The sequence below is a fragment of the Onychomys torridus genome, chromosome 6 (assembly GCF_903995425.1).
Source record: "Onychomys torridus chromosome 6, mOncTor1.1, whole genome shotgun sequence".
Classification (NCBI taxonomy): Eukaryota; Metazoa; Chordata; class Mammalia; order Rodentia; family Cricetidae; genus Onychomys; species Onychomys torridus.
In genome coordinates, this window is record NC_050448.1 from 98,215,698 (window position 1) to 98,240,584 (window position 24,887).

A 24,887-nucleotide genomic window follows, 5' to 3' on the forward strand; every position below is an offset into this window, starting at 1 on the left:
CCCTATTGTAGTTGGATCACGTCACCATGTTATTAGTAAGGAAACATAATAAAAATAGACATCACTCTATCATACAGCACATTGTTTAAGAAGCAATAGAGGAAATACGTCCATTGCTGTGTACGCTGTGAGCTGGGTGCTCACCTGACTTTCTGGTTTCTCTCTTTCTGCGGTGGATTTTCAAGTCAGGTTATAGCCTTACCCTGCCTAACAGTGTGTCAGTTCACACTGGACAGCATATGGTGTCAGGAGGTAGAACCATCACCATCTCAGATTGTTTCAGTTTCTCTGTGACGTTCACACTTGTTGGAACACCTATGCTGGACCCCTCGGGGTGAATTCCTGCCATTAAATGACATACATAGCTGTTCATTCTTACTCTCAGTTCATTTGAACTCCCCAAGCACCTCCATCACTGCGATGCTCAAAACCAGCTTGTTTGTAGTTCTTTTGTATCAGTAGAATGTACAACCTCTGCTTCTACAGTCATTTCTGAGCACCCTCTGTTAATTTGAATCATCAAGCCGGGTGGTGGTGGTGCACACTTTTAATCCCAGCACTCGGAGGCAGAGGCTGGAGGATCTGAGTTTGAGACCAGCCTGGTCTACAGAGTGGGTTCCAGGACAGTAAGGACTACACAGAGAAACCATTGGATCATCAATTATTTGCTTGGCATTCCTCGTCATCTTATTTTCTTCTTTTAATTGTTTGGACTTTATTTAATAAATTTCTTACATGTGGACCTTTAAAGGGTGAATATTTGGAGAGGTGACCTACCCTCCTGTGCTGTGACCTAATTTCAAGTGATAAATAAGTGTCCAAGGTTAAAATTTTAAAATTAACTTCTATTCCTTTTTTCTTCTCTTTCTTTCTTTCTTCCTTCCTTTCTTTTTTTTTATGAAGTTTTATCACTGACACCATATTTTTTTTCTTGTTTTTCAAACATTTGCTAAGATTCTCATAGTGCAAGTCAAATTAAATCCTTCATTGTTCTTCATAGTACACATTGTCAAATAGCACTTAAAAGTACTGATCCCTGTCCTGCTCTCAGATAGAGAACTACAAATTATGGTTCGTTATAATGTGCACCAGGAAATAAAACAGTGGAGCAGTAATAATTGAAAGACAAAATTAAGAACTCATAGCTCTCAGCACTTGGAAAGCTACTGCAGGGGGATCACTACAAGTTCAAGGCCATCCTGGGGTACACTGGAAATTCAAGGTCAGCATGAACTACACAGTAGTCCTTGTCTCAAACAAATAAAAAAGTAGAGCTGTCACATGACCACCTGTTTCACTTAATGGAACTAAGCAAACCAGGAGATGCTGCAGTATTCACAATAACCAATATGGGACCATTCTAAATATCTATCAACAGAGATGAGTGAATAAAGAAAACGCGGTATATATACATAGTGGACTTTTATTTAATGGTAAAGAAGACTGTAATTGTGCCATTTGCAGACAAAAGGGATGAAACTGGAGATAATTACATTAAGTGAAATAAGCTAAACACAAAAAGACAAATGCCATGTTTTCTTTCATATGCAGAATATATATATACAATACAATATAATGAGTATATATAATGTGTGTATGTACATTATCATCCTTGTACTCATGTGTCTATATATTTGTACTCATATATATATGTCTACATATTTGTTCTCACACACACACACACATATATATATACATATGTATATATGTATATATATGAGTATAAGGATGAAAATGAGGAAGACAGACAGATCTAAACCAAAGGGGGAGGAAGATGCAGAGAGTATAACTGGGAAAGGAAGGCACAGCAATCCTGGTTCCTAGGCAGAATCTAGATTTCACTGCACACACGAATATGTGTATGAGAATGATAAGCAGGATTATTGGAGAAACCTGCACAAAGGGAAATGGGGAAGGTGGGGTGGTCAAAATACAATGATAGAAAAAAGTCTTAATAAAACTTGTTTTGCATACTAGCTCTAAAAATTAATTAAAACTATGAACTTACAGTTTAAGATGATAAAGGTGAAGATCTGCTTTGAGGTTTGACTGAAGAACAAGGAGAACTGGAAAAGAAAGAAACATATCTATATTTGGCAGGAAATATTAAGGAATTTCTGCAAAATGTAATGTTTTATTATTAACCAAGAAATAATGAAATTATTGTGCCCTGGCATTGAACTGCAGGGATCTCAAAGAAACGCCTATTTCCCTCCGGGAAAGTGAAACTGGAAACGGTAACTAAGAAGAGATGGAGGTGGGGATGATAAGGAGACTCTAGCACGTAAGGCAGGGGTAAGAGAAGCAGCAGACAAGAAGAGTGGGAATGTAACTAGATAGAGAGCAAAGTGTTTTGAGTGCGATAATATGATGTGGCAATAGCCAGGCATGGTGGTGCCACCATGTGCCACTTGTACCACTAGTTCTCTGGGGTGCTACGGGAGGAGGGCCGCTTGTCCAAGGCCGGGTCTGAGCAACTCAGTGAGATCCCACCTCAGAGTTTTAAAAGCTGGTAGCGAGATCAACTTGGCATAGCTTAAAGGTAGAGCTCCTGCCCAGCCAGCCTGTGTGTGATTCTGGTTCAATCCCCAGGACTAAATGAAGGGTGTGGTGGTGGCATGTGGGGTTGGGGAAGTGCTTGGTGACTATCAATACTTCTTGAGAGATTTAAAAAATTTCCCAATAGAACTAATTGTAAGTGAAGCCATGGGAGTCTGTTAAAAGGGTATCAAGGATTTATTAAGATATAAAATGGAGAGAAAATGCACTCAGGGATACAGAACAAAGTGAACAGCTGCCGTGGTCCTGTCTGGGATAAATGGGGCCACCACCAGAGAGAGATCGTGCGACCTGACCCCCTCCACTCTTAAGGGGTTACAAACCCAGACAGAAGCCACACCCTAGAGTTTGTACCACCAAAGCCATTGGCAGAACAAATTCCCACAACTAATTCATAAAGTTGTATTTGAAATTTTTTAAATGCATCCATATTGCTCAAAGGAACTTCTTACCAAAGTAATTAGAGAAGAGGAGATGAAATAAAATGAGTCATGCAAAGGAAGAAGGGCAACTAATCCAGGAAGTGAGAGCTCAGATACAAGGGAATCCTATGAGAGTCAGTGAGAAGTTATTAAACAGCAGCCGGGTTGAATGGCATTCACCCTGTCTTAGGGTTTCTATTGCTGCGAAGAGACACCATGACCATAGCAGCCCTTATAAAGGAAACATTTCATTGGGGCTGGCTTATAGTTGAGAGGTTTAGTACATTGTGGTCATGGTGGGAAGCATCATGGTACACAGGCAGACATGGTGCTGGAGAAGGAGCTGAGAGTTCTACATTTGGATTCATAGGCAGAAGGAAGAGACAGTGAGCCTCTAGGCCTGGCTTGAGTTTCTGAAACCTCAAAGCCCACTTTCCCTCTCCCCTCCCCCCGCTACACACTTCCTTCAACAAGGCCATACCTACTCCAACAAGGCCATACCTCCTAATAGTGCCATTCTCTGTGGGCCTAGGGGGGACATTTTTATGTTCACCACCACACCCCTCTAATCCAAGCAATTGTTAAGCTGAGGCAGGAGAATTGCTTTCAGTTCAAGGCCAGCCTATGTTATAGCATGATAATTTGCCCCTAAATAAATAAATAAATAAATATTTAATTTTAATGTATGCTGGGACACATTTGTTAGAAAATGAGAATGTAAAACAAATTACCACTTCCTAAGTAGCAAAGAATAAACTTGGCTAGAAACCTGTATCATCTATGTGGAGAAAACTATAAAATTGTACTGGGTGATTTAAAAATTTTCAGCAGATACAATAGTATTTCCTGAATGATTGGAATCTCTTTGCTGTCTATAATCCTTTTCCAGGTTTGATCAATTCTAATATCTTCTAAACTGGAGGTGGAGACTCTCATTATAAACACAGGAGATATAAAAAGAATAAGATGCAGGCATAGGTGTACATACAGAATTACTTCATCAGAAACAAAATGATGTTGTAATATAATATAATTGAAAGTGGGTGGATGTAGCAAAGTTGTTGGAAGAGAATAGAAAGTCTAAATGCAGACTGGGAATTAGTGTGGGCAATTGTGTTAGCAATCGAGCATGCTACAGTACTTCTAAGTAATATGACATTGGCTGAAAGAAACATTCTAGATAGTGCAACAAGGAGAAAACTCGTTTCAGTTAACTGTGATTGACAAAGATAGATAGGATGTGGATTCATTTAAGGCAGTTTGCTAGGATATTGCCTAAGTAAGTGTCCTGTATAGTAAATAGTTCAAATCTGCCTCAGCCAAAATTCACTTAATTATGCTAAGCAATATTAAGATATTAATGGGGCCAGGGATGTAGTTTGGTAATAAGAGTGCATGCATACCATATACAAGACTTGTCAATTTGAAGAAGTTTTCAGATCTACTAAAATACAAAATACATACATCGTTTTAAATATGAATTCAGTATGTGATAAGTTAAAAATTCAAGCCATTAGTTAATGGTGTTTAAGACGTTAGGTGTTGTAAGATGCACTAGCAATTTAGGGGAAAAATTAAGATCTTGTAAATACATGATTAAAAATAATAAGAAGAATTTTTACAAGTACTAGGAAAAACGGCTCCTCCCAGGTCTTTTCCCTTTCCTTCTCACCTAATGCTGTAACTTCTTTGTGCTCAGGAGCATGGGCATGATGTGTGTGTGTGTGTGTGTGTGTGTGTGTGTGTGTGTGTGTGTGTGTGTTTGTGTGTGTGTGTGTGTGTGTGTGTGTGTGTGTGTGTGCCCTTCCACTGGAGCATGGTCCACCTAAAGGGGCCACACCCTTACAACTCTCTTTCCCTCTCCCTCGAGCTATCAATTACCAGTAAGTCTCTAGCTAGGATTGGGACTTCATATCTTCCTCCTCTCCATTGAGGCTTCATCTGGCTTGAGTTTGTGCTGGTCTCATGCATGCTCTCACCACGTCTGTGAGTCCATCTGTCCACCTGCCCTGCCGCGTCCAGAAGACTTTTAGAGTCACCCACTGCCTCTGGCTCTTCCGGTCTTCCTCTCCCTCTTTCACGACGATCCCTGAACCTTGAGGGGGTGTATGAAATAGACTTCCCATTCAGGACTCTTACGTTCTGCGTTTTGAATAGGTGTGTTAACCACCACCTACTTCGAAAAGAATCTTCTCTGATGGGAATTGAGAGATCCACTGCTCTATGAGTATAAGGATAAGTTGTTAGGAGTCAGTTGAATATTCTACCCACTCAACTGAGTAAAAATAGTAGTTTCTTCTTTAGGGCCTTGACCTTTCTAGCTATGAGTTCTGGTCTCAATAATGGTGCTAAATAGAGTTTTCAACTTGTGTAGCAGGCTTTAAATCCAATCAGAAGATGGTTGGTTACTCCCAGGACATTGGTTTCTCTGTTGTACTAGTGAATATATTTTGCCAGGCCAATTGTTATTGCCACTCACAGGATGCATAGCTGAATAATGCTGATGATTAGTTCTCTCCTCTGGTTCTGTGCATAGTGCCTTCCAATGCCTTAAAAGCTAACCAATAGGGATGAAGCTCCTAGGTCAGTGCCAGCTTGGTTTTTCCGTGTCTGTGACTCAGGTATGTGGTGTCTTAACTGAAGGGTGATGAAGAGTGTTCACAATAGTCTTCAATGGTTGGGGGGGGTCTATGGGACCTCACCGACCTAGAACCCCAGAAGAGGTAACTCATTCTTGGCACTGATTCTGAGTGAAACAATCCAGGCCCAGAGAGACAAATAGCACGTTTTCTCTTATTTGTGGATATTAGCTTGGTGGTGGGGGCATTGAAGGAAGAGGTTGATTGTTTTTTGAGGCATGTTTTTACTTTGTAGTCCTGGCTGGCCAGGAATGTAATACATTAGAATTCACTGAGATCTGCCTTCCAAACTCTGGGATCAAAAGCCTGCTCCACCATGCCCTGAAAGATGACTCTTTTAAAATAGTTTTATTAGTTTTGAGAACTTCATACAATGTGTTCTGATCACATCCACTCCTAGCTTATCCCGGATCCACTCTTGCCTCCCTACCCACCCAACTTCACGTCTTCTCTTTCCCTCTTTTTAAACCCATGTAGTCCAGTTCATGCTGCCCCCATACTAGCGAGTGTGGGGCCATTCTCTGGAATGTGACCAACCTCTGAAGGGCCACACCCTTAAAAGAGCCTGGCTCTGAAGGGAGTGTAATGTTATAAAGGGGGAAGAGGGACTAATGGGGCAGGAAGAGTGAAATGGACCGCAGGGTTGAAGGCAGGGTAGTGGAGAGAGCATGGAGAGGGATAGCTAGCTATAATCTATACTGTAGAAGCTATCGTAAACACAGTTGGAATGGTATTGCCCTCTCATTGGTGACGGTGCCCGCACCAGACACCAGAGGCTGGCACATAAAAACCTCAATGCCGGGAATCGGTTACTTTTGAAGATCATTCTTTTAACACTTGAAAAATTAAATATTTTGTTTAGAAAAAAATGCTCCTTGCCGGGCGGTGGTGGTGCACACCTTTAATCCCAGCACTTGGGAGGCAGAACTCTGTGAGTTCGAGGCCAACCTAGTCTACAGAGAGAAACCTTGTTTCAAAAATCGCCCCCCCCCAAAAAACAAAAAAACAAAAAAGCAAAATTCCTGAATTAAGATTATTGACAAAAATAAGCACAAAAGTTCTTTTTACAGGTTTAAATCTTAATATGTTTTAAACTTTCTGACTGAGGGGTAGCAGGGGCGGGAGCCAGGCTTAATGGCACATGCCTTTAATACTAGGACTCAGGAAGCAGAGGCAGGCAGATCTCTGAGTTCGAGACCAGCCTGCTTCATAGAATGAGTTCCAGGGCAGTTAGGGTTACACAGAACCCTGTCTTGACAAATTAAATGAATGAATGAATGAATGAATGAATGAATGAATAAATAAATAAATAAATAAACAAACATTGTAAGATTAGTGTTAAAGTAGGTTTTACTTATTGTAGGGCTAGATGCTAATTTTGATGTTCATATTTATGGCCGAGAGAACCTGTGGTTCTGGAAAAATATATTCCTTCACCTTGTATTGCCAAATGCTAGGGGGTTGGATGCAGACTACAGTCCCAGAATTACAGAAAAGGAAGCAGCAGCGGGATTTCAGAACCACCCTCACTCAGTGTGGTTTCCTTCCTGCCTTGGTGCTAGCCGGTGCTCACAGTTGCAGTGGCCCCAGGCCCCCGCCCCCTTCAGTAGTGTTAGGGAACACTGATAATTTACTGTTTGTTTTGTTAGTGCTTCATTTTCCTTCTAACATGGCTTTGGGGATTATTTTTACTTTCTGATTATATTTATTAGTTGGTATTCATGAAATAGTTTTCTTGTGTCTTTGGTTCTATATAGTTGTTAAAAACATAAACAACTCATATTTCCTCATTGCATGGTTAGCTCTTCTCACAGATCACTAGTGAAGAAATGGTGAAAATTTAATCCATGAATGTGCCCAAGCTTTAAATTTTTCTCTAAGAGGAACTCCATTTGTTTCTTATAAACCTTCCCATGTATTTTTTTTTTTTTGCTTGCTATAATTAAATTTTCTGAAGGATTTAATGAGATCAGTGGGATAAGCATGAATGCTGCCCAGCCCATTTTCAAGAGAGAATTTAATTATGTGCTTAAAAGGCTGTTCGTCTTCAGTATCCTTTTCTTGCCCTGGAGCTCACGTCTCTATTTCTGCACCTGTAGCGGTGGCTTGTAACACAGACACGTGTTAACTGTTCTGCATTGGGTTGTGGTTGTTCTGGTGGACTTAATAGTCACTTGACATTCCACTTAAATAATTTTTGAGCAACTCCAGAGGTAGAATGTAATACTCCTCCCCCTTTTTTTTCTTTTTGCCCAGAGCTCTGCACATATTAGGCCAGCAGTCTACCACTGCACTACTTCTCCAGATCCATTAATACTTCTTAACATATTTGTTCAGCAAATTTTAGCTAGGAGAAATTTGATTTACTATGTAAAAGACTTACTTAGAGCACAGCTTAGCAAACTGCCTGATGTGTACATCCTAAGCCCTCTGTCACGCTTTTCCTGCATATGCCTGTTAGGAAGTAATCTGAGAATCTTATTTCTGAGCAACGACTGTCACATAGAAGATGACTTCTGTAAAAACCGAAAGGCACTTCCACTCTGATTTGAGTGTAAGAGCATGACACATACGACTCCCAGGAAAATGCCAGCTGGGAGTCAGCCAGAGCCTACATAAACAATCCCAGAGTTATAACGTGAGGAGCTGCAAAGCTGAGAGGGTAAAACCCTTGTATTTTACCAAATACGGGATGTGTGTTGGTAAGACAATGGATGCTGACTGCTATCTTATGCGTGTCTTTTTGCTTGCAGTGTCCACATTCCTATGTGTTCATGATAGAATAGTGTTGGGAAGGTAGCTCCCTGCACTGCTGCAGATACAAAGCACACACGATATACATAGGCAAACAGAAGTGAAAAGCAGAGTCCAGATCGTTTGCAGTGTTAATATGGAGAGAGTGTGCAGCCATAGTGACAGAGGGAATTGACATGTAACCAGATGTCATCACAGACCATGAAAATTTTTTGTGCTCCAGGAAAAATAAGGGCTAATAGTCGATACAATCTCATGGGAAAGTACCTCGGGTCAGAACCGGGGTACTGCATCTTTTCATTAACTCAACATTTTGTTTTCCTAAGTTTCTACTGTCTGCCAGGGATTTTGTTAGCTGAGAAAGTGGAAATGAGGGGAGAGGGAGGGGGTTGCTAAGCCCAACATACTTAGAGCTAAGAAAGAAACAGTGGAAATCTGACATTATTCACCAAGTGTTGCTGTTAACATAGCGAAGAGAAGTGCCTGCCTGCGTGTGAGGTGGGAAGCGGAGGACCATTGTGAAGGACGTACAGGCTTCACCTGGGAGATAGGCAGGAGAGCACTGGGCACTGAGGGAAAGACCAAGGCAAAGGTGTGGGCCGTCAAGGTGCATTCTGGGTGTAGGCCAAGACAGAGGTGGATTTTAGACTCGTGTGTGCTGTGTGGCCATGAGTAAAGCAACAACCCTTTCCTCATTGCCATAATGTCCCTCCACCTTCCCAAGGAAAACCATGAGGTCCAGAGGTTTTGTGTCTAATTGAGTACTGGGCACAGTGCCTAGCCCACAGTGGACATGCGCCTACAGGAAGTCTTGTAGCTAGAGACAAAGTGATAAAAACGTTAACAACACGCTTTACTCAGTGGTGGGCCATGTATGCCAACTCCCTGTGCAGTGACCTCATTCTGTAGACACAGAATCCCATAGCAACACCAGCTGAATGAAGATTTATCATAACATTACAGTAATCCTCCGTTCCTGCCGAACTGCATGACCAACCTATAAGCTAGAAGTCATACTAATCTTTAGGGACCAAATCTGCTTTTATCTCTAAAACAGTCATTTTACCTGTGTTTTTTCCTCACACATGATCACCTTGGATACCTGCGTGTGTATTTGAAGCTGCCTATGTGACTTGCCTATTTTCTGTATTCTGTTCTGTATGTAATTGTATTTTTAAACTCTGACTTCTCAGTAAAAGCAGGCAGGCTATGTGACCCCAAATTCAGATCTGCAGCAAAACCGTTCTCTTGGCACAGTGACAAAAATCCAGTTTGTTTCCAAAGGACAAATTGTCTTTGGGGACTTAACTGATCTAAAATTCATGACCAATCTGGAGGAAAATAGTTCTCCATGCTTTTTTCTTTTTAATCATAGATGATATACATCTAGGGCTGTGTGAAACTAATACTCATGTAAATTAATCAGGATTACTTTCCTATGTTTGTTTGTAGAAGCCCATGTTCTTACTTGGACATGCCAGGCATTCACATCTTTGGGTGTGAATTTTAAGGTTGCTCAGGGCTATGGTGACTAACCATCATTTCTGCTTAATTTCTTGAATTGTTACAGGGGTTTGCCAACTTGTTAATAAGATGGAGGAGAACACTGGCAAGATTAAACCTTTCAACCAAAACGATGAGCAGTTTCTGGAAGCTTTTGTTATCTTCTGTGGCTTGGGGATCCAGAACACACAGATGTATGAGGCGGTGGAGAGAGCCATGGCCAAGCAAATGGTGACATTGGAGGTGGGAAGAAGCTGATGGGAGGGATTTGGTCTACTCAGTCACGTGCTTGGCTTTTCCTTTCCCTCCCAACATGCACAGTGTGTATGTGTGTTCTGGCTTTGCATCCCCACAGAAAACATTGGGTTCTCACAGTGATGTGTGTGCACTTATTTAAAAGCTAAAGAAAGTGGATTCCAAATATTTGACTCTTGCCAAGGCTCAGATGATCAAACGGAGACTCTGGCCCATGCCCCGCTTTTCCTGCATAAAGCAGTATTTGCCTGTGTGCTTCATTCACACAGATGTCTACTGTCCCCAAATCTGTCCCCTTCCTGTTCATCTCCCCCGTGGCTTTCCATGAGGATACCTGTAAAGAAAGCTTTAAAAACATCTCCTATCAGTCTTGGAGAATTGAAAGTAAGGAAATGGAAACATAAATAAAGGAAAACAGGAAAAGGCAAAAACCATGTCTCTTTCAAACAACGGTTCATGAACTTCGATTCTGCAGCTTCTGATCCAGATGGTTTCCTTGGGAGGCTGTAAATATTGTTGCCTCTGTCAAATAGAACTTTAAAATAAAAATTTTAAAGTATAAAATAAGCTATTCTGTACAGCCACAGTTTGGGTTTAAAAAGAATATCTAAAATAGTCCCTTATTACTTGGAAGGTACGATTTTTGAAAATGAGAATTATGATTCTTATCTCAAGTAGATTTAAAGTAAGCCCGACCTTAGGGTAACACTGTGTCCTGGTTCCATTGAGAGCTAAAGAGCCCCGGCCTCCTTAGCTGCTGTAGACACTTTTCTCTAGCCCACCCTTGATGTATAGACTCTATGAGGATCTTCAAATCTTATATACCAATGACCATACATTCATTCCAGCATGTAATTTGCATTTTCTTTTCTTTTCTTTCTTTCTTTCTTCTTCTTCTTCTTCTTCTTCTTCTTCTTCTTCTTCTTCTTCTTCTTCTTCTTCTTCTTCTTCTTCTTCTCCTCTTCCTCCTCCTCCTCCTCCTCCTCCTCCTCCTCCTCCTCCTCCTCCTTTTTTTATAGATAGCAATTTAAATATATTTATTCATGAAATAGTTTTATTTCCTTATTCCGTACACAGGTAGATTTCTGAAAAATAGTTCAGAATAAACACCTGCTGCGGTGGGTGAGCCAGTGATCATTTCTAGAGTGGCTTATAGATAATGTCTGTGTTATAGCAACAGCCTCAGAGTGAAAGTGTCAGGATTTTCTTTAAAATGAAGGAGCGTAACTTCCGGCACACACACACACACACACACAGGACTCTCAGTGGAGGTTTCACCATGTTGATGAAAACCACAACCAAGAGTCAGCAGTCAGTTGGGGATTTAGCTCAGTGGTAGAGCGCTTGCCTAGCAGCACAAGGCCCTGGGTTCAGTCCTCAGCTCCGGCAAAAAAAAAAAAAAAAAAAAGAGTCGGCAGTCAGAGGAAGCTGGGGGCAGCGTTCCAAGCTGCTGTTGTGTGTATATCAGCCGTCCTGCCTGGGTAACCTGGACTCCTGTCTTACCCACAGGTCCTGTCCTATCATGCGTCAGCAGCTGAGGAAGAAACGAGAGAGCTCCAGGCTTTAGCGGTAATCCTTTCTTTTGAAAACTCACTGACTACAGCCATCTAATTAATATACAAGCGCTTTTACTGGTGGAAAATATTTAGATGGTCACAGAAATTATTTTATGTTGATTAACTGTACTTTCTTGCTAGGATACAAAGTTACCGATAATACAAAACACCAGTGACTTATGTTGGCTTTGGAATACTAGTCTATTATCCTGATTTTTTTTTCCATTACTTGTTACAAAGTTCACCTCTTTCTTTCACAAAAATAAACTTAGTTTTCATTTACTGGGGAGACTGAAACAGATGACTACAGATGATTGGTTGTCACCACTAACCAGATCCGCACTGCCGAGAACTGAGAGCGATCTGATTTCTGACCATATTGGCAGGATGTTTGAAATCAGGATCAGATAAGGTTAGTTCCTGGAGTCATGGTCATTATTCAGTATACAGTGAGATGAAGGCTGGGGAACATGTGAGTACACATGCCAGATGCTCTGGATCTTGGTTGGGAATGCTTTGGTAGCGGTCCATGTAAATCTGAGGCACTTAGACTTCACACTCCCCAGTACACTTAATACACTTACAAGGCTTGCATTTTAAATTGGTGGCTGTGACCCAGCTAGGTCTGTCTGAGAAAAAGAAATGTGTGTGTAAGGAATGGAAAGTTTGAACAGATTCTAGAAATTCTCTCTCATTGTTATCGACACCATAGCTTGCCAGAAGATAACTTTTTCATGCTTTATCAACACATTCTCATGAAAACTACAGCTGTGTTGTGAAGACCACACTGGTGCCTAGAAAAGCCAAAGAACTTTGAGTTCACACGGCCACAGCCACGCAGTAGAGGGAATGAGATAGAAGTTTATACTTTGTTGCAGAGCTCTGAACCAAGGAGTTAAAAGGCCAGTAGAAAGAGGCCTTGAAGACATTCTAAGTTAAATTGTGAGTAGGAACATGAGTCATCTAGCAAGGACAGCAAAGGAATCATTAGGTAATTTTATCTGAAAGGTCACACAGAGTTTACAGAGGTACTGGGTTTAAAAGTATCATTTGCCTTGGGCTTAATTGACACTTTTTTTTGAGACAGGAGACAGGCTCTTACACAGTAGCCTAGCCTGGCCTGGAACTCACTTGAGCACCTGACATTTCTCTTGCCTTAGGTTCCCGTGTCCTAGAGGTATAGGTGTGAGCCACCTCACCCAGGTTAATGGGCACATTTGCCTACTCCACCAACAAGATCTAGTTTTCAAATAAATGTGCACCATGAGTGGGAAATGGTTTGTGCTCTCAAGCCCGGCAAATCATTAATCAGTGTCACTGTAAAGGAAGGGACACCGTGTCGTGTGTCATATGGAAATCCAAAGAGCAAACGCAGCAACTTCTAAAGACACCATTGGTGTGTACAACTCTGTCTTACACTTCAGAAATAGTAGAGTCTTTCACAAAAGTCTGAACTTGGCTTTCTCAATTATGCCTATAATTTTAGCAAGAGAAAAACACTGGCTGAAAATTGCAGCACAGCATATTGTTCAGAACCATCTGTTGTTCCATTTGGAAAATAGATGTCTGAGAAATGTAGGGTTACATCTTTTGTAGTCAAGTAATTTATTTAAATTGGTTGAAATTCAGCAACGGATTTCAATTCTAGTTTGTATGTCAACCAAATAAAAATTCTTCTACAGCTCCAACTACCCAGGTGTCTGTGTAACCTGGCAATTCCCCAAATCACTGTCTTTGCCATGTGTTTGCTTGTTTATGTCAATTCCAACTGTAAAATAAATTCTGAAGCTGTCAAATGCTTTATCTTTTATTTTGAAATTTTACTCTTAGGAGACTAAGCAATGTATGTACCAAATGTGTATGCCTATATCCAGAATAAAATTCTCTGTCATAACAAAAGAATTGATAGGAAATCGGAACACCTCATTTCCCCTCTGCCCCATCCCAGCTTAACTTGATTCTTTTTTTTTTTTTTTTGTGGTTTTTCAAGACAGGGTTTCTCTGTGTAGCTTTGCGCCTTTCCTGGAACTCATTTTGGAGACCAGGCTGGCCTCGAACTCACAGAAATTTGCCTGCCTCTGCCTCCCAAGTGCTGGGATTAAAGGCATGTGCCACCACCAACCGGCCTGATATTTTTTTAATCACATTTTTAGTCTGGCCTTCTCTTGGCATTGTTAAACATTAAGCATAACAGAAATGTGGCCTTTCACTGAGCATGCTGCTCTGTATGTTTCTTTTTGATGATCCTTAGTCACAGTCGCTGAGAAAGCAATAAAAGAGCCCTGGTCATTTGATCTCAGTTCTGAGAAGTTAATTAGGATACCAGAATGCAGAGCTGGGAGATGATTTGGCAGTTGAGAACCTGAGCTACTCTTGCAAAGGACTTGGGTCTGGTTCCCAGCACCACACCGTAGCTTTCACCCATCTGTGATTTCAGTTCTAGGGATCTGGGATCCAGTGCCCTCTTCTGGCCTCTTCAGATGCCAGACACACAGATGATACCCATTTATACATATGGGCAAACAGTTCTGCACATGAAATAAAAATCCATAAACCTCTTAGAGAAAGATACAGGATATAAGTCCGACTAGGCAAACAATTGGAAAATGAATGTGTACTTGATTGACTGGGAGACTGATTACTTTTTCTGTGTTCTGGTCCTATAAGGAAAGCAATAGGGTTGGGGATTTAGCTCAGTGGTAGAGCGCTTGCCTAGCAAGTGTAAGGCTCTGGGTTCGATCCTCAGCTCCAATTTTAAAAAAGCAATAGATTAAAAGATATTAAAGTAAATAAACTACTTGGTTTGACACTGACTTAGTTCTGGTCCATTTAGTCACAGCTTTGCTGAATTTTATAGAATCATGGACGTTGTATCTAGAAGCTAACTGAGTTTTTTGACATCTTAAAAAGGCTCTGGGACTCCTTATTTGAGAACCAAATTAGAAAGAGTGGTCTATGGTAGCCAGTGAGGTAGGATTTCCTAGGACGGAATTCGCCTCCCAAAGAAAGAAATGTCATGTGAGCCCAGCCTTGATCAGGCATCTTGGACTGTTGCAGGTGGCCACGGTGAAGGAGAGAGGCAGAACCTGTCCCAAATCTGATGCCTATGCCAGTGTATAGATCACATATCTTACAAAAAGATTCTTATTGCCCTTTGCCTTGGGGAAATCCTTTAAAGACTGACAAATTATAACTTGAAACTTTTGGTCAGATGGTTTAACCCAAAGTTGGCCCTGTGATCTTGATGATACCCAGGTCTACTGAACTGCAGTGATCTATGGCCTTGGTGAGGGATTGGCTCCTTTAAATTGGGTCAGAGTCTGAAGTAACCTCTGGCCTGTCGATGGAGGTATCCTCTTTTACAGAAGTCTAAAACATTAAGACAGCTACGTCTTTTTCACATGGGCAAGACTTCAGTACGTTATCTGTTTGATTCTTCCTATCTCACTTTGGTTTTTCACAAGTGGACAATTTCCAGTCATAACCTTATTTCCAAATATGGAGACTCTGTTATTGAACTTCTCATATACAATGGCTGTGTGTAGTTTGGAAACACCACAGTTTTTAAAACAAGTTTTGTATGGAGAACTAGGTAAGCATCATAAAGCAGATCTGTGTATTTTAAAGTGTACTCATGAGTTCCACTAAGTTTATACTTATAAGTATTTATATCTTATCAGAATCTTATCATTATGCCTTTGTTATTAAAAACTGTAAGCTCATTATCCAAGTTTTTAATACTTGTCTTCCTTACTAAAGTTTAAAGGAACCACATATTTAATGTAAGAAGGGAGGAAACATTATATTGATAAAATAATTAAGGAAAATATTCAAGTCTGCTGCCTCTGTGCCTTACATACATCCCTCTGGAAGACTGAGTTCCAAACTGTGCCTCATGCACCTAACTGTCTACAGATTTCTCATCTGTATTTGAATGTAACTCTGTCTTGGAAAAAGATACATTCGAACAGCACAAAAAGCTGTGTGAGTTTCATTTTTAAAGATAAATTTTATGAGACTTTGGAAGTGGGGTGGAGAGGCAGCAACCTTCAGCAGAGTGTAAGCTAGTGGCTTTCTTCAAGGGCTGAAATGGCGTTGCCCTCCTTTGTATGGTGCCCTTGAGGTGAGGATAGTGGTCAGGGCCCACAGGAGAATGTCCACACTAGCCAGGGGACGTTTCTTTGGATCCACTGCTACCACCTATCAAATATTCTCATTTGATCCCCGAAAAAAATTTTCCTTAAAATGAGAACTAATTGAAATTCCTCATTTTTATCAACTAAATGTCAACGAGAAATAAAACAAAAATGACTTTATAAAACATTGACACTAATTGGAAGAATTTGACATTTTATGGAAGATCAAGTTCAATAGCTGCCCCTCTTTTCAGACTTATTTTAATAAATATTCCTTGTGCAAAAGGAGCCTTTTATGAAGTTGCCATGATTTTTATTTTGGGCTTGAGAGCTTAAGATCTAAGGCAGACTAAATGCCCTGATATCAATGTGGCTTTTTTTTTTTTTTTTATAAAGGATACACAATCAAACAGATTGTGTAACTCTGTGCCACATCTTTAGTTTCTGTTGAGATGACCAGAGACATTTCCCACAGGCAAAATAGAAGCCCTTTTAATGAGGCCTTCATCAAAAACAAGAAACTCAATTACTTTTAGATGATTACTATATTTATTTTACCCAAGTGTGCTATTTTTTATGCTCACATGCTTAATGGTATTCACGGAAACCATACATTTAAGAACTATAGTAACATAATATTATTTTAAAAATATATAAAGCAGCTTTTAACTGCTGATAGATCCAGACTTCTTAAGGGTTATTATGGTCTCAAGCAGATGTGACTTCTCTATGCCTCCCTTTCTTCATCTATAAAAGAAGATAATAAAAGAGGGTACCCTTCAGAGCCATGGTGACGAGCCTCCCATGGTGCACACACCTCCACTGAGTTTTAGATTTTGTAAGTAGTAGCAATATTGAGGTCTCTAAGGCTCTGTCATGTGGCAAGCTTTGTTTCATGAGTCCTAATGGTATAATAAGCCCTCTGGAAATTATAGGTAGGGAGGAGACTTCCAGAGGGAAAATGGACCCTTTGTTTCAAGATTAAATGTAAAACCTTTCGTTTATAATCTATAGCGAGTTCTCTACTTGTTGAATATAATCTAAAATGGTCTAAGTGAGAGATACGCAGGCGAGTGCTTTCTCTTCCTGGATTCTAGTGTCTTTGAGCACAAAAGTGTCGAACTTGCCAATGCACTGACAGGCTGAGACTGATGTTTAGAGTTATGCAGTATACATAATGCAAATGAAAGAAACTGAAATCTGGCTGTAATTTTAATTTTTCAAAAGAAATGAGTAGTAGAACTACAACAGAATAAGACAACTACCACAAGGGTTGCTGTTCCTGATGTGGTGGGATTCATTAGCAATACTGACATTTGTATTATAGTGGTTGTAAGTGAAACTCATAGGAAACACATCTACATGTTATGGAAACTGTTGATGTGGTTGACAAGTTTAGAAACCTAGTTGTTCATTTTAATCTATACAGGCATTGTAGTAGGTTTTCCAAATATACTGAGTGTGTGTGCATTATATACATAATATAATCACAAAATATAATAACTATGACTGAGAGGTATCAGGCACTGTGAAATTATAAAGGTGCTCTTGTCCAAGAGAGTTGTACCTGTGCAGCTGTACCCAAGTGTCTCAATTCCATTTCAGTGTCTCAGTTCCATTTCTTGGTGCCCAACTCTGTTTTAATCAGCACTTTAACTTAGACATGGGAGATTTCAACATGTCTGTGGCATGTCTGATTTCAACATGGATTGTAATTCAGCATCTGGATTTTTGTTTCTAGAAGATTCTTTCAGGAAATCCACAAATGCTCTTGTTTTCTAACCACAGTTTGAACCAAAAAATTGAAGTTTATAGTATCTTCTGTATTTCATTCTTCTGAAGTAGTAGTCAGAAGAAGCCGGCTCACCTGTGGTTTCTGCCCACTAGACTGTGGCATGGTGGTTACCACTGGACCCACAAAAAGGCAATTCACTGAAGGCTGCCACAGTGACTATGTAAACGGCTATGTCATTGATGTGGATGGCTTCTCCTAATGCAGTGGTTCTCACATTTTTACATCCATCAGAATCACTTGGAAGACTCATTGCCACACACAGATGGCAAGGGAGGGCATGCTCCTGGCTTTTCTATTTTAGTAGCTCAGCACTGGACCCAAGAAGTTGTATTTTTAATGATTTGTATATGCTACTCTAATGAAATTATGGTTCCTTCTGCTTTTCTACTCATCTGTATCAATTATCCAATCTCAGATCCTGAGCCTTGAGAGTCTGTTGTCTATAATCACTTTTGTTACCAAATAGACCACTGTCAGAGTTAAACTGAGAAAATGCAGACTTCCTTGACTATTTTGGACAGAAAAACATTTTCTTTCAAATCATTTGAAGTCATCATTGAATGACCCCAGGAATGAGTTCACAGAACAAAACATATCTGCACTACTGCATCATATATGGACATATCATTAGCCACATAGACTGAAGTTAGAAAGCCATTGGCCTATTGGCTACCACCTACATCACCCAATACTAGATATTTAGGTAGTAGATAAGGGACCTATAGAGTTACACTTCCCTCCATAGTTTCCCTCAATATTTTCTCATGTGGCACCATTTTAGTTTGACATTCAAATCTCTCCTATGTTGTATTTTGTGTATGCCTGTGAGGTGTGGTGTGTACATATAAGTGCATGCATGTGTATAGGAACATGTAGGTGCACTGCATGTGGACACCAGAGTTCCAGGTCAGGTATCTTCCCCATTCACATGCCGCCTCTTTTTTGGGGGAGAAGGGAGGACAAGTTCTCTGACTGAAGCTGCTGCTGGGCTAGCTGGCCAGAAAGTTCAGGGAGTCTCTTGTCTGTTTCCAGAGCACTGGGGTTATAGGAGCACACCACTGAACCCGGCTATTCATGGACTGGAAATCTAACCCAGGTTCTCTTGTTTGCCCCACAAGAGCTGCACTGATTGAGCTATTGCCCCAGCCCTCAAATGAACTTTTCAACCATAAAAGCATATATACAAATTTATATGTTGACCTTATTGTTAAACAGTTCTTTAAAATACGTTGTGTGTTATCTGTGGCTTCAAAACTATAGTGCAATAAACTGTATTGTTCCATGAAGAAATTCATGTAGAAATCTCACTTTCTAAGGTCTTTTTCCCCCTTGTTTTGAAAATAGTTTTCTTTCTTCAGATAATATATTCTCATCTCAGTTTCTCCTCCCTCTTCTCCTCGAAGTTTGTCCCCATCTTCCTGCCCATCTGGATCCACTCCTTTCTGTCTCTCATTAGAAAACAAACAGGCTTCTATGTAGCTGAAGTTTTTTCTGGTCCTGCCCAGCCCCACAGATCCCACAGCTGCTTATAAAATGATCACTCAGAAGCTGATATTGATTAAAACTGCTCAGCCATTAGCTCAGGCCTACTACTGACTACCTCTTATACTTAAACTCAGCCCATTTCTGTTAATCAATATGTTGCCACGTGTTATGTGGCTTTACCTGTGTGCCGCTACATGCTGCTCCATGGACGGCAGGCTGGCATCTCCTGACTCAGTCTTTCTCTTCCCAGAATTCCCCTTCTCTGCTTATCCTGCCTATGCTTACTGCCTGGCTACTGGCCAATCAGTGTTTTATTTATTAACCAATCAAAGCAACACATTCACAGCATACAGAGCAATATCCACAGCACTTCTAAAAGAAACAAAAGCTAGCACATAGAATAAGACAAAACAAGCAGAAGGAAAAGGGTCCAAGGAAAGGCACATGAAGGAGATATAGAGACATTTCTCCTTTCTACTCTAGGAGCCCATGCTGTGCATGCTGCTTCAGCCTTTGTGCATGCATATGTGCACTGACACACACACACACACACACACACACACACACACACACACACACACATTTTAGAACAGTAGTGTTTGGTTTTACCATAAGTCCATGAACTATCTACTCTAGGGGTCTTAGGCACCCAAACAATGTTGGGTATGGGTTCCATTTCAGGGAATAGGCCTTAAATCAAATCAGATATTGGTTGGTTAGTCCAACAAGCTTTGCTCCACTATTGTACTAGTGTATCGTGCAGGCAGGATACCATTGTAGATGATTTGGTGTTTAAATTTCTCCTTTGGTAGCCTCTAGCACAGTATCTTCTTGTATCAAAGATGCCAGCATGTAGAGATGAAGGCTGTATGTAGTCACCAGCCTGACTTCTCCATGTTCAGTGAAGTTTTGTAGGTGTTGTCTTCAGAATAGAGCCTTGCTATCCATTTGTGGAGAGCAACCTATATTCTTGGCAACAACCTGTGTTGTTTGGGGATCTCATGGGATCCCTTTGACTCAATTATATGTAACCTAGTCCTCATACTGGAAATTTCATTTGGTGACAAGAGATGTCCAGCTGGGTCTCTGTCTTTCCCCTTATTTGGAAATTTCACTTAGATTGCCTTCATATATTTCAGAAAGCTTCTACTGTTTTAGGTTTCCATATTACCATTCAAATGGCCCTTGATTTTAGCTGTCTCCCCCATATTTCCTCTCTTAGCACCCCCACACACATACACCTGATCCTCTCATTCTAGTCCCCCACCTCTATCCATCATTATCTATTCTATTTCCCTTTCCTGGAGAGAGCTCTCTGCCCCCACTACAGACCCTTACTCTCTATTTAACCTCTGCAGTTCTATGTATTGTAACTTGGTTTTTGTTGACTTTCATCTAATATCCACACATATGCAAATACATACATTTTTGTCTTTCTTGGTCTAGGATACCTCACTCAGGATGCTTTTTTCCCCTAGTTTCATCCATTTACCTGTGAATTTCATGATTTCATTTTTTTAATGGCTGAGTAATATTCCATTGTCTAAATGTGTACCCCATTTTTTAATCCAGTTATCTGTTGAGGAACATCTAGGTTGTTTCTAATTTCTGGCTATTATGAATATTGCAGCAGTGACCATAGTTGAGCATATGTGTCTCTGGTAGGATGAAGTATCCTTCAGGTAGATCGATGCTGATCTTCCTGAGGAACCACCACACTGATATCTATAGTGACTATACAAGTTTGCACTCCCACCAGCAATGGAGGAGTGTTCCCCTTACTCCACATCCTCCTCAGCATGAACTGTCCTTTGCTTGATTGATTTTAGCCACTCTGGGTATAACATGAAATCTCAAAGTAGTTTCAATTTGCATTTCCCCGATGGCTAAGGACATTGAACATTTCTTTGTTTCTCAGCCATTTGAGATTACAATTTGAGAATTTGCTGGCTACATCTGTTCCCCTGTTTTTAGTTGGTTTGTATTCTTGATATCTAGTTTTTTGAGTTCTTCACATATTTTGGATATTAGCCCTCTGTTGGGTATGTAATTGCTAAAAGTCTTTTCCAGTTTTGTAGGCTGCCTTGTCTGGATGACAGTGTCCTTTGCCATGCAGAAGCTTTTCAGTTTCATGAGTTCCCATTTAATAATTGTTGATCTTGTGCCTGAGCTAATAAAGTTTTGTTCTAAAAGTCTTTGCCTGTGCTAATGAGTTCAAGGCTATTCCTACTTTCTTTTTCAGATTCAGTTTATCTAGTTTTTGTTGATGTCTTTGGTCCTTGTGGAGTTGCGTTTTACAGTGTGATAAGTGTGGATCTGTTTGGCTTCATCTACATGCATCTACAGTTTGACCAGCACCATTTGTTATAGATACTGTCTCTTTTCAAGCATGTATTTCTGGCTTCTTTATAAAAATCAGGTGTCCATGTTTGTGGAATTATTTCTGGGTCTTCAATTTGATTCCATTGATCAGCATGTCTGTTTTTGTGCTAATACCATGCAGTTTTTATTACTTTAGCTCTGTTGTATAGCTTGAAATAGGAGGTAATGATATCTCCCATTATTCTTTTATTACTCAGGACAGTATTAACTATCCTGTTTTTTGTTTTTTAATTTTCCATATGAAGCTGAAAAATGTTCTTTCAACTTCTGTGAAGAATTGTGTTGGAATTTTAATGGGAATTGCATTGAATCTGTAAATAGCTTTTAGTAAGATGGCCATTTTTACTATGTTAATACTACTGTTAATACTAGTGAGCATGGGAGATTTTTCCATCTTCTGATATCTTCTTCACATTCTCTCTTCAATGGATTAAAGTTTTTATCATACAAATCTTTCACTTGCTTGATTAGAGTCACCCCAAGATGTTTTAGATTATTTGAGGCTGTTGTGAATGGTGTTGTTTCCCTGATTTATTTTTCAGTCCATTTGTCATTTGTATATAGGAAGGCTGCTGGTTTTTGTCAGTTAATTTTGTATCCAACTGCTTTGCTGAAAGTGTTTATCAGCTGTAGGAGTTTCCCAGGGGAATTTTTAGGGTCGCTTATGTATAGTATTATATCTTCTGCAAATATAGAAACTTTGCCTTCATCCTTTGTAATTTGTATGCCTTGATCTCCTTCAGGCATCTTATTGTTCTAATTAAGACTCCAAATACTACATTGAATAGATATGGAGAGAGTGGAGTTTAGTAGAGTTGCTTTGAATTTCTCTCCATTAAAGTTGATGTTGACCATGGGATCTCTTTTAACTACTTTCATTATATTGATGTATATCCCTTGCATCTCTAAGGTTTCCAAGACCATTGAAAGGGTATTAGATTTAGTCAAAGGCCTTTTCTGTATCTTATAAGATGATCATGTGGTTTTTGTCTTTCACTTTGTTTATATGGTGAATTACATTGATTAACTCATGTATGTTGAACCATTCCTGCATTTCTGGCATAAAGCCTACTTGATCATGGTGGATGTTCTTTTTGATGTTTTGTTGTTGTTGTTGTTGTTGTTTTGTTTTGTTTTCAAGTTGGTGTGTCTTGCCTATGAAGTTCCTGTTTGAATTATTTCCAGATTTTCCTCAGTTTGGGTTTTCTTTATTGATTCTATGTCTCCTTTCAGGTCTTGAACTGTTTTATTTATTTCATTCCAGTTTTTGTGTTTTTATAGATTTCTTTAAGTGATTTATTAATTTCCTCTTTAGGGACCTTCATCATATTCATAAAGGCTATTTTAAGGTTTTTGTCTTGTGCTTAGCAATGTCGCAGTTCTTGGGGCCTGCTGAAGTGGGATAGCTGGACTCTACTGGAGACTTTGTCTTGGCTGATACTATGTTTTTACCCTGTTGTCCAAGCATCTGTGTTTGGGATGATTGTAATTCTGGGTGCTGATGTCTGGTCTTGTCTTTGTTGGGTGAGCGTTTTATTCCTTGATTTCTTTTCTGGATTCTTAGGAGGTTGTGATGGCTGTGTGTTGCTTGGAAAGAAATTCTTCTGGGATCTTGATAGGTGTGGCTACTGGAGGTTCAGGAAAAAATATGTTTCTCTGTATTGTAGTCTTCCGGAGTGGAGATGGACTAAGAAGGGGAGGCCAAAGGGGTCCACTGGAGGGAGGAAAGCAGGATGTCCCACCAGGATCTCCTTCATCCCCTGGGAATGGGCATGGAGAATGAGGAGGGGCCACAACAGGTAGTCTGCCACGTAGCTGGGGATGAGACTGGGCAGCTGGACTTAGAGAAGATGAGGGAGTAAGACAATATGAAACTTGCTTCCCTGCCTTGTTGGCCTACTTGCTTCTCTGGCAGGGCTGGCTGGTGGGTTCCCAGGGATTCCTGCTGGAGTTGGGGGCTGGGATGACAAGACGAGTGGAGGGAAGAAGAGCTGAAGGAGAAGGTCTGTATGATGGTCTGAGATGGGGGGAAGGAAGGGAGGGGAAGCTATAGCAAGTGGTCTGCTACAGAGCTTGGGATGTGACTGGGGCACCACATTCACCGGAAAAGGGAAGTGAAGATCGGCAGTTAGCCTACCTGTGTCCCTGTCTGGCATCTCACTTTCTAGTTTTTAGTATGTACAACTGTGACCAAAAGAAGCCCCAAGAATTGTACCTGATTGCTCTACCCCTAAATACCACACACTTTGGTCTCTGCTATTAAATGGAAAATGTACAATTTTTTATCTTCTGAAATAGTGAGAAAAACAAAGAGAAAGTTGGCATTTTATGTGATGGTTAGAGAGGAAGGGTTTTAAGGGGTCTCTGACTTTCTCAAGCCTTGTTAGTGGCTAATCCAAGTTCTGAACCCCACATCCGACTACAAGGCTCTCATGGAAAATGTTTGCGTGTCTCTGCCGGGTCAGTTTGTGGAGTCTGTTTGTGCTGTGGTGTGGTAGTGTGTGAGGGCGGAAAGGAAGCTGCTTTCCTGTCAGTCTGAGAGCCAGAGAATCCGTGCACAAGGGAGAGGCCTGGCCTGTGTGGGCCACCTCCCCGGCAGCTGTGGAATATGCTTTGTGGAAGAAAAGGAAGAGAATGTCCTGCTATAAGAAAAATAATGCTTAAGAATAAAACATCTGTCCTCTCGTCCAGTGGATTTGCTTAAAGCGAGCAGCTGCTATCTGGTCCCTCCTCCTCAGCTGGAGTTGCTCCATCCCTGAGGCCACTGTAAACAGTGAGACCTTTTTCTAAACATTTTCAGTTGTCCTCCCTGTTTCAAAAGTCCATGGCACTGGCTTTATAGACTAAGTATTTTCTTGTGAATTTTTGTCTTTGGGGAAGAGTCTTCCAGAATGGAACAATCTGGTGTGTGTGAGGAGAAACATGACAAGCACCAGGAGCAGGTGAAATAACTTTAAAGGTATAGGGGAGATTTTAGTGTTATGCTGGCTTTCGTTCAGGAAAGTTGAAGGGAAGACAAGCTAGTGCTGTCTGAATGCTAAGAAACCTACAGGCTTTGGCAACGCTGTCCACCCTTGATAATCGTTTTCTCAGTAAACAAGTCTCTTTTCATCAAGCTACTCTCAGCCTGGTAAGGCTAACACAAATAGTAATACTCGATTGCATGCCCGTAGTGTAAATGGTCCACGCATAGGGGAGTAGCAGGCTCTGCAAGTTCAAGCAGCCGTAGGTCCCAGCAAGAATACAGGAGAGCAGTGAGGCTGCCAGGGCTTCTTGGCCTTGGCCAGTTACTCTTTCACTGATGCTTTAGAAAGATCATGTTCCTCCTTAATTTTCCTAAAACATAAACAGCATAACAGGTGTTTTTGACAGCGAGTTTAGATGTGCTTGGGGGACTGTCC

At 40.6% G+C, this 24,887-nt stretch overlaps 1 protein-coding gene across 3 annotated transcripts in view; it reads left to right on the top strand.

Annotated features, from left to right (window-relative positions):
- Positions 1-24,887, top strand: part of Pde5a (phosphodiesterase 5A) — a 136,164-nt gene that overhangs the window by 73,878 nt on the left and 37,399 nt on the right. For all 3 annotated transcript variants that reach the window (XM_036191556.1, XM_036191557.1, XM_036191558.1), the window contains exons 10-11: positions 9,945-10,120; positions 11,642-11,701. In XM_036191556.1, the coding sequence (XP_036047449.1) occupies positions 9,945-10,120; positions 11,642-11,701 (236 nt within the window). The remainder of the gene's footprint in view (positions 1-9,944; positions 10,121-11,641; positions 11,702-24,887) is intronic.